The 11,182-nt window shown below is 36.2% G+C and overlaps 1 protein-coding gene across 1 annotated transcript; it reads right to left on the reverse strand.

Annotated features, from left to right (window-relative positions):
- Window positions 1–7,949: 7,949 nt before the first annotated feature.
- LOC127837197 (adhesion G protein-coupled receptor L3-like) lies at window positions 7,950–9,624 on the reverse strand. The gene has a single exon (XM_052364121.1). The coding sequence runs from the start codon at window positions 9,592–9,594 to the stop codon at window positions 8,026–8,028; it is 1,569 nt and encodes a 522-aa protein (XP_052220081.1). The 5' UTR covers window positions 9,595–9,624; the 3' UTR covers window positions 7,950–8,025.
- Between the last annotated feature and the right edge of the window lie 1,558 nt (window positions 9,625–11,182).

Consider the following 11,182-nt stretch of genomic DNA (forward strand, 5'->3'; position numbering starts at 1 on the left):
TCTTTCATCACCACACCAGCTTTACCGGTCTTTCTGAGATGTTTTTTATGTGAACGCACTATTAGTCTTTTAAATGAAAACTGTCACGTTAGTGATTCTCACCTTTTACTCAATGGATTCGCATACTTATACTTATTGTTTTGTTACGAAGCTTCTTGACATGTGCAATTCACTCTTACTGAGAATAGCTAACGGCAGCTAAGCAATTATAAATTGAGCGATTTTTCATTCATGAAATCACGTGGTTTTGGTTTCATTGATTGCTTGTTACTACGCGAAAGAAAAGGTCAATCTAATAACACTTTATTATGTTGAATCTTACTCAGATAACTGCCCATGATTATTAAATGCCATGCTTAATATTGCAACAAGTTAACTTATATCTGGTTTTATGAATTAATTTTCTTTGTCATTTACTATTCAAAGCAACATCCTTAAATATGAAAATTGTACTCGCCAATTGTACTCGCATTTTGCCAGCAGAGCGAGTTCAATATATCATTTATGATCATCATCATCATCATCATCATCATCATCATCATCATCATCATCATCATCATCATCATCATCATCATCATCATCATCATCATCATCATCATCGTCATCGTCGTCGTCGTCGTCGTCGTCGTCGTCGTCGTCGTCGTCGTCGTCGTCGTCGTCATCATCATCATCATCATCATCATCATCATCATCATCATCATCATCATCATCATCATCATCATCATCATCATCATCATCATCATAATCATTATAATCATTATAATTATAAATATTTTAACCATCATATCCCGAATAAAATCATTTTATTTGTTTCATTATGTGTTCTCTACTGTGTACGTTGTGAATTACACTGTTTTAATTGTGTATGTCTGTCACCATAATAATAACGTTAAACTGTCCCTAGGGAAAGACTCTCGATAGTGTTGTAAAAATTTAGGTCTAACACTTTTCATTATATATCTAGGGACATAAAGCAGAGAAATCTACGACTCTGCATAAAGTATACATTTGTATCAATGTCATGCTTTTGGAAACAACACATATTTAATGTAAAGTTCAATACCGTAATAACTCAAAGTTTGTTGACGCTTATAAATAATTTTATGGTTTCAAGTTCGAACATTTCGATACATATATAGAAACATTCTCAGAAGGCAGTGACCTACTTTAAAAGGCATAATGCAACAAAGTCATGATAATCCCCTGTTTGAAGGCACTTGACACAATTTTCGCTTGTGCTAGTAAATACCACTTAGTAACGAACTAAATGCTTCAATCTATGTTTGCAATGAATGTGAAACACTCTCGTATGTTCAAAATTTAATATTCTGTATGAATATATAATATAAGCAAATGTAACCGTCCACTGACTTTTAGCAATAATCATTTATGCTTTATGTCCGTTATTCGATTGTAAAAACACTTATGGAATATGTAAACAAATCAACGATAAATAGGAAGAATTTTGATAAATGCAAACGGTCGGAAAATTAAGAATAATTTATTATTTGGGGTAAAATCCGGATGTCAGAAAAAACAGAGTTATAACATATCATTATTTGGGCTAAAAAGGGTGTCCGATACCTTAGAATAATTACGGGAAGTTTTGTTTGGAGAACCGGCATGCTAAATGCGCAGCAATAAAGAATAATTGCAATAAATTTAAATTTGGTTTGCAATCGTTTATACACGTGTGTACACTGTATATCGTGCGCTAGTATTGCAACTTACTCCCGATTGTCCCACATTTTTATTTTAAGAGTAAAATATCGATAACGGAACATACAGGTAAGTCGCATATCTGGGGCTCGAAAAGGGGTATTTATTTCGTGTATTTATTTGATTAAATTAACAAAACATAAACACAAAAGTGTTTCTCGATAAATATTTTATTTTTATTTTCTTCCAATAGAGGGAATATAGACACACTTTATTAACATTTTATATTTAATCACCAATCGATTTAATACCTATAAAAATGAAATATGAATGTATTAAAAAATCAAACAATCTCAGGTAATTTGTTTATTTAACAATCTCCATTTAATCTAAATATTTCGATTCAAAGCATCAATCATTCAATCCGTTATTTAATCTCCCCTCTGAATAAAGATTCTGTATACTTAAATTCGAATGGCATACTAACACTACTTAGTTATAAGTAACACTGTTATAAGATCAATGAGTATACAAGTATACATATTAAAATACAAATCTGAATCCGTCAAGCAAAATGCTCATCCCTTCGTGTTTATAAGTAAATAAACAACGTGGAATTTTGAAAAAAGTGAAGTTAGGTTAATTTATTGATAACGCATGGATATATATTAATGCATGTTTGAGATGTTCAACTGTTATTTAATTATATAAAATAACAGTTTTTATTTATCTTATTTTTTTTAAATTTAAATTGTATTTATGTTACAGCAGACAAACAATAGATAATTATCGTTTTATACTTTGATCGTAGTTAATCATAATAAATCCTAGACATGATATTTTTTACACTTGTATTACCCATCTTACGCCTCTTCACACCTATTTGTACGGTGTATTGAATTTCTAAATGTGGGACAATCGGGACGACACCAAATACACACACGCTTTACTTATCGCGGCATACATCTCCGCTAAGAAGCGATATCAAAGTAATCGATAAATTCTTACGCAGTAAATCTTCCGGATACGTGCTATAAGTTAATTGCATGACATATTTTTCATTATTTTTAAAGATTCCGTAGCTGTGATATTAGAATATTACATGATAGGCGAAGCCAAATATGCAACATAACCGTGCCGTATATTAAACTTGAGTTGTAATTGATGTACACATGTCCCTTAAATAAATGCACTGAGCGTTTTTTTTTACACCGGAAGGTTGATATTATTCTGTAACTGAAAACTAACATTGAGTCATGGGGAACATCGCGTGATGTTTTTTATGAATGTTCATTAATATTGACATCTTAAAATATTGAGATGTGATTGGTGAATTTGATACAAATCACTTGTAGAAACATTTGCTATGTTTATTATTTATTCTTTTCTTTCTTACTCGTTTCAAACCAATATAAAGTCAGTATTTACCAGACATTTTTTACACCCGTAATAATTCTTTATTTTTTTTGTACATTAGAAAATATTTTTTTTCGTCTCCGAAAATTTAGGTACGAAAAGTATTCAAAAATTAAAGGTGTTCGAAAATTTAGAGACAAACCTTAAGGTGTCAGAAAATTATAATTGTATTGAAATAAAAGCAATTAATCAAATGTACAAATGGAAAACGTGTAATTAACTCTTCTTTATCTGCTTAAAAAATACACTTTCTCAGCTTTACTAACTCTTGCCCAAAATGATAAAGAACACAAAAGTAACAACAGAAAACATTTTTATCAAATGCTGTGTGTTGAATCCATTATTTTCTACCGGTATACATGGTTATTTACCCAATAACGCGAATGTTATGGTCAATTGCCCTCAAGCATGCATCTCCCAGGTTTTATGGCCTAAATCCGGTTGTAAAATCCATGATCAAGGTGTCAAGCGAAAACAGGGCCAAAGTCTGTATAATAGCGCGGTAAAATATACTGTCCGAAATTAAGAGACATTAATTATGGACGGAAACCCGTATTTCCGAAAATTAGGAAAACATTGAGGTTCTGGAACTGTAAGTAACGCTCGGTTGGTAATTGTCAAGTCGAGTACATCTTAAATGTACCCCTGATACTCTTAAGTATACTTAAAAATATCCCGGGTACGGAAAAAGTACTTAAACGTACCCGGTCGATTAAGAATGTACCCGAGTTGTATTCCCGCCTAAACTACGATGTCCTTAAACGCGCTATGGGATACGAAATAATTAAATATTCTTTTTTAACAAAACTTGCCACAGCTTTCTTTTTTGAGTATGAGTTTCGATAATATAGAGGCACTTGTACAGAATATTGGTATACATATGAACACATTGAACGAAAAAGCCGACAAGGACCAATTTCGCGTTAAAATTCCCGGGTACGTTTAAGTATGTTGTCCTTACCCGGGCTACATTTAAGTATTTTTAAGAGTATCCGAGTAACATGTCAGTAGTACCCGAGCCGTCAATGACCTATGGCCATTTGAGCACAAGTAGCAGATAGAATATACTAGTTTTGCTATTTACACGATTTTATCCAATGTGGGTCCTCGCCAAACTTTAATTTTGAGCTAAAGTAGGTCATATTTATCCCGGCTACCCAAAGAGATAACAGCCCAGTGCACGATGGGCAATCCGACCTTAATGTGCACTGTTCTTTTATTAGTTTTATAAATAGTGCGCATTTGTATAGGCGTGGGTCGAACCCTCTTTAAAGGCGTGTATCGACAAATAGTTTTGGGCTTGTACATATGAGTCGCGTTCTGAGAAAACTGGACATAAGACATGTGCGTTAAGTGTCGTCACAAATTAGCCTGTGCAGTCCGCACAGGCAAATCAGGGACGACACTTTCCGCCTAAACGTGATTTTCGATAGGGTGGGACTTCCTGGAAACTAAAAATACCATAAAAATGTCGTCCCTGATTAGCCTGTGCGGACTGCACAGGCTAATCTGGGACGACACTTTACGCACATGTATTAAGCCCCATTTTCTCAGAACGCGTCTCATATAATTCTTAACGATTTCACCAGCATATTATTCTTGCAAGATCATATATGCAAGAAAATACCATCGATGTGTTTTTTTAATATTAAGCTGGTGTACGGAAATAACAATTCTTAATTTGATTTACTCTTTGTATATTTAGTTAATTGTATTTGTTGATTTAAAGGAGCTGGGAAGATTTAAGAAACATGTAAGGAATTAAATAATGATGTATGCAATAATGAAAAAAATATGAATTTAAATAAAATGCACTCAACTTATTGCATAGCAAGTAAAATTTAAATAAATAAGTAAAACATGTTCTGATATGTTATGCTGCGAATATCCATGCGAAATAGATTGATCTTTGTTTCAAAACTTATTTTTAATCCAGCATTATCGTAGTGAGTTACGTTATATTAAATGAATCGCAGGACCAAGTCTTAGAAATATAAAGCTGAATGCAAGTGTACCAAACAAGATAGCAGATGAACCTCTATTGGCATCAACACTACTTGTTTTATGCTCGCTGCATAAGTACACATGTACTTCAAATCGGGGTACGAAGGAGACAAATAGGGAGAAGACCTATATAAGACCGTGTCGTTCGCTGTAATACCATCAGAATGTATAAATAGTATTAATGGTGTATGCAATTAAATTCAAAACTATGTATTTTTCGAAATAAATATGTTTAAACTAAGGAGGAATTTACTAATACTATTTGGTAAATATTTTGCTGAAGAAAAATGTGACGTGCATGATACCCTCTTTATATCTTTTTATATATGAATATTCTGTATTAGGTATTATGAGTTTAAAAAAAAAATATTTAATCACAAACATCCATGTATCTTTGATTTGAAAACTATACATGGTGTTTATGATATGTTAAAATACAAGTGGTTATACTAACAAAATGTAATTTTCAAATTTGTGTGACGTATGCGATAATTGACTTTTGCGTTAACGTAGGTCTACATACGTAAATGATAGAGCTAGATTTTGCTTATGCGGCAATAATATAAGTTTATGCGTAAAAAGCAAAGAAAAAAACTTGCAGTCATATGGCACAAATTGTAAAATCAAGCTCTTAATCGCCGTATGGTGGTCGCAAACCAGTTGGTGCGAAGGATATAGAAAAAACATAACAGTTTGTTTCAAAGTAAATTGTTTTATATTGTTTGTATTCAGATCTGTGAAAACAATATAAAATTGTAAGTACCACAATAAAGTATTTTAAAAATATTCTTTGAGGTTTAACTCTGGAGAAACAATATGAGTCGCGCTCTGAAAACACAGGACAAAAAGCCCGTGTGTGAAGTATCGTCCCAGATGTACTGTCCGCGCAGACTTATTAGCGACGACACTGTCCGCGCAGACTTATTAGCGACGACACTGTCCGCGCAGACTTATTAGCGACGACACTGTCCGCGCAGACTTATTAGCGACGACACTGTCCGCGCAGACTTATTAGCGACGACACTGTCCGCGCAGACTTATTAGCGACGACACTGTCCGCGCAGACTTATTAGCGACGACACTGTCCGCGCAGACTTATTAGCGACGACACTGTTCGCGCAGACTTATTAGCGACGACACTGTTCGCGCAGACTTATTAGCGACGACACTGTTCGCGCAGACTTATTAGCGACGACACTGTCCGCGCAGACTTATTAGCGACGACACTGTCCGCGCAGACTTATTAGCGACGACACTGTCCGCGCAGACTTATTAGCGACGACACTGTCCGCGCAGACTTATTAGCGACGACACTGTCCGCGCAGACTTATTAGCGACGACACTGTCCGCGCAGACTTATTAGCGACGACACTGTCCGCGCAGACTTATTAGCGACGACACTGTTCGCGCAGACTTATTAGCGACGACACAGTTCGCGCAGACTTATTAGCGACGACACAGTTCGCGCAGACTTATTAGCGACGACACTGTCCGCGCAGACTTATTAGCGACGACACTGTCCGCGCAGACTTATTAGCGACGACACTGTCCGCGCAGACTTATTAGCGACGACACTGTCCGCGCAGACTTATTAGCGACGACACTGTCCGCGCAGACTTATTAGCGACGACACTGTCCGCGCAGACTTATTAACGACGACACTGTCCGCGCAGACTTATTAGCGACGACACTGTCCGCGCAGACTTATTAGCAACGACACTGTTCGCGCAGACTTATTAGCGACGACACCGTTCGCGCAGACTTATTAGCGACGACACTGTTCTCCTAAATCGGGTTTTCGTGATACAAAAACCTCCTTTAAACGTAACAACAACAACAATTACAAGGGAAACACTTTACGCATATGCATTAAACCCCCATTTCACAGATTTCGACTCAAATGTTAACTGCGGACGTCGCACAACGTGATCAACTTAATGACACGAACGCTCGCGCTCTTTCGTGGACTTAATGTTGTGTTTGTATTAAAGCATCGCTCTGTGAAAAGCGGGTTTATTGCATTAGATTTAAGTGTCGTCCTAGATTATTATTTTGTATTCCTCACAGGCTAATCAGTGATGACACTTTCCGCTTGTATTGTTGTTTGTGTTTAAATGAATACTCTTCTTTTGTTTAAAAAAAGACTCGTCTTGACAGACTAACCTCGGATGACACTTTACGCACATACATTAAGTCCTCTTGTCTCAGAGAGTGGCTAATATTGACAGTGAAATAATGCAGAAAAAAAGAAATAATGCAAAAGATATATAAGGAATTTCTGTTTCTTGTTTTCGGGCCATAAACGTGTGGATTGGAACAATGCAATTTCACACTAACAGCGAATAACATTCAAAGAACAACAATGCGTTGTTGATACTTATTCAGCATAGTTATTGCGCAATATTACACTAACTTACCTTTGGCATGTATTATTGCTTTAAAATGAATTGCATACCGCAATTCACTTTCAATACATAACTGAACAATTAAATAGACAATTAAAAAAGCAAGAGCATTTTCTTCTGAAAAACTTTTAATCTTTATTCCAAATACTGTATTTGTTCCCTCATGGTTATATCAATTACAATACTTGAAACATCAATGCAAATAGTTACAAGGTCGTGTCTTATGTTTTATCATATCGTCACATATATAACATGTTAATGTCCGTCATCAAAATGTTTCTAAAAACTGTTTTCAGTTTGTTTTTATACAGTACTGTATTTTCAGTTTGTTTTTATACAGTACTGTAGTGCATTATCAAATTTCAGATACAAAACACCAATTAATCGGAATCGTACGTTTGACATGGAACATAACTGTTATCTACAGTTTTATCTATACATCGATTTCTGTTTGTGTTCTAGATACTGACGACATAGCTGTATTTTCCTCCGTTAGTGTCATAGGTATTGACGACTGGTGCAATTTATTCCTCCCCGATGTCTAGGTACATAATTTCATTTTGTATAAGCTATACACACGCTTGTTGCAAACAAAGGAAATGAATATGAACACACCTTGCCCATTAGATAAAATGATAAACAAATATACAAACACTGGCAACCCCGTGTATGTGTAGATGAAGCCAAAAATCCAAGAAAGGCCGGTCAACGTGGAAAGCTTTGCAAATATTGTCAAGTAATTGCGTTTTGATTCGGCTGAACTTTGAACAGTGGGGTTCCTTTTAATCTTGAAAATTACTATGCAAAACATGGCAAGATTCGATAGAATTATAAGAAGAACAGGGAGAGAAAAGGTATATCCCACCATTTCCAGCATAGAAATGTAACACTTGCCCTTTCCATAACCTACATCGACATTGCTTGTATTGACGACGGTCACAGTAATGTTGATTGCTACAAATAGCAGAGATCCGACACAGGTGTATACAGTGTATACGCATGTTTTCCAAACGTAGCTTTGTTTGAATGAACTAGCTTGCATGGTAGTGAACGCACGGAACATGTGCAAACAACAGATATTCATCCAGAAGATTACGAGGAGCCAGAAGAAATGCACGAGCGCCCCGATGAGCTCGCATGTCCAAGAAGGAACATTGGCATGTTGTTCTTTACCAAACTGGAATAAAACCTGAGCGATTATCAAACTGATCGATAGTCCCATGTTGTTAATTCCTGGCTGTGTGCGTAATTCATTGAACAAAAAATATGTTACCAAGGTAATCAAGAGACACGTTACCGAGATGATCATGCATGCAAGACTCAGTATGCCTGTCGCAGTCACGGGTTGGCGATCTGTTGAACGATCAGTTTGTCTAGTCTTACTACCGTTTACAGATGTTTTATACATTTCCCAACATACTTCAAAGGTTTCGTTGGTTAGCCTGCGTTTTCCGTAATAAACGTATTTACGATCAATCATTGCGCCGTTTTTTAGTCTCAATGCATTATTTTCAATGGGATTTATTTCAGTTGAATTTAAAACTACGAGTGGGCAATTGAATCTCGCAGTGAGAACAGCACTGGTGGTCTTGGCTTTGACTGAATTAAATAGGAATAACCTTTGTGAAGCTTCACTCAAGAGTATGCCAGAAACTGGATCGAACATCTTGATTTTAGATACATTAGAGTAGTCTGAAATTGAGAAATCTACGAATTCAAAATTGAATGTAACATTAAAACGAGATGATTTAGATGCTATAACCATGCTTGTTTTGTCAAACTCAAGTGCCTTGTCCAATAAGGTAACGCTGTACTTCTTCTTTAAATTCAGTTCTATCCTCATAAGAAAATATTCGATTGATTCTGATGGTGCCGCTACCGTAGATGTCCTTTCATTGTCTCTAATAGTTGGTACTAAACCAGGCATACGACTTGGTTGGGGAGCAGTGCTGGGTAGAAGAGTAGACATTGTTGATAGGAATGTTGTAAGTTTATCATGTGGCAATGCATGTGCAGTTGATAACACAGATGGAGCGATAATGCTCTCAGTTAAATTGTAGAGTATTCCAAAACTGTATACAACGTTATACAGTTCCCAAATCTGTAACATTTCTGTAATCTTGTTTTCAAGCAAAACCACAAATTCTTCAAGACGGCCAATACTTAATGGTGTTTGGGGTGTGAATTTTAGATATAATTTATATGACACCCCATGAAGCGTGTCCACTGCGTTCACACATTCGCTGCCATTGAATCGCTTTGGAAAGCGACAGAATATGTCTCGGCAGATTTCCTAAAATACAAATATGGAAAAATATGGAAAACCATTAATACGAGCTCAATGCATACCTTGAATCTAGGATTTTAAATCTGACACAACTACAAATTAATTCTAAAAAGGAAATGGTCAAACAAAGTAATGCTTGTTTTAGAAATATATTCCATGTGAATATTTATTATACACATGTATAAACGAGAAAATTGCATGTTATGTCGCATAAGTAAAAAATATACCTTTTACATAAAACGGATGCCGAAACCAGCTTGTTTATTAATATCAATCATTTTCCATTAGGAAAGCTTTTTAAATCTCAGTGTTCGTGAAACCAGCCGTGTAAGAACGTAAAGAAATTAAAAACGACTAAGCAAGTACCGGTACTTTGTTTATGCGTTTACACATTATATCTAATATAACATGTATAACACTAAAGATCGTACTTTATATCAGCAAACAGGTAAATGTATATCTTTAAAACACGCTCTGTGAAAACGGGGTTTAATGCATGTGCGTGAAGTGCCGTCCCAGATTTACCTGTGCAGTCCGTACAGGCTAATCATGGACGACACTTTCCGCCTTTATGATATATTTCGTTAACAGAAAGTCTCATCTTAGCAGAAATCAAGTTTAAGCGGTAAGTGTCGTTCCTGATCTGGGATAACACTTTACGCACATGCATTCAACCCCTTTTTCACGGACTACGGCTCGTTTATTAAATGGTTTATTTATTACCTCGTGTTCGTCGAAAACCTGTTCAGACGAGCAGCCGGTCGGCTGGGAAGAGGGCGGTTTCCTTTCATCTGGTGTGAACGCTAACAACGAGGAAAACTCGGGAAACATGTTAGTTCCGTTTCGTAATGGAGGAAGGCCAAAGTATGAATCTATGCGGAAGGTGTAAACCTTGTTGCATAGAAAACAAAACACATTTTTAAATTTTGTGTTAAAAGTAGACGTGTTATCTCCGCATGCCTTTTCTAACCAAGGGTCATATGTAGTTCTGTTACCAGTGGCATTACATTTGTCGATTTCGAAACCAGAGCATGCAGATGTGTGCAGTTTGTAGACTGATTTCGGTTTGAATATAACATTGCATGTCTCTGTCTGCAAGATGGCTTTTATAAAGCCTTGGTTAGACGCTACCAACATAGAGGACACTTCGTTGGCGTCTGTGCACTCTAAACCAGAATCCCAATACACTAAATTACTACCTTTGGCTCGGAAGGTACCATCTGTGTCAGTCACGAAATTACATTGCGCACAATATTTGTTTGCGTAGGTGACATTTGTTATAGTGTCAAGGACGGGGACGTGTATCTCCAACTTGTTTTCGGTCCTGATTTCACACAAAGAAATTTCTTCTGAGCTCGATCCGGTTTTCGCATAGTCCGGATGGCACTTTGAACGCATGTAAAAGTGGTTC

This window comes from Dreissena polymorpha, chromosome 7 (genome assembly GCF_020536995.1).
Source record: "Dreissena polymorpha isolate Duluth1 chromosome 7, UMN_Dpol_1.0, whole genome shotgun sequence".
In the NCBI taxonomy this organism is placed as follows: domain Eukaryota; kingdom Metazoa; phylum Mollusca; class Bivalvia; order Myida; family Dreissenidae; genus Dreissena; species Dreissena polymorpha.

What these genes read in the sequence shown, in the direction of transcription:
- LOC127837197 (XM_052364121.1), bottom strand. Translation starts at nt 9,594, where the DNA reads ATGTTACAGATTTGGGAACTGTATAACGTTGTATACAGTTTTGGAATA.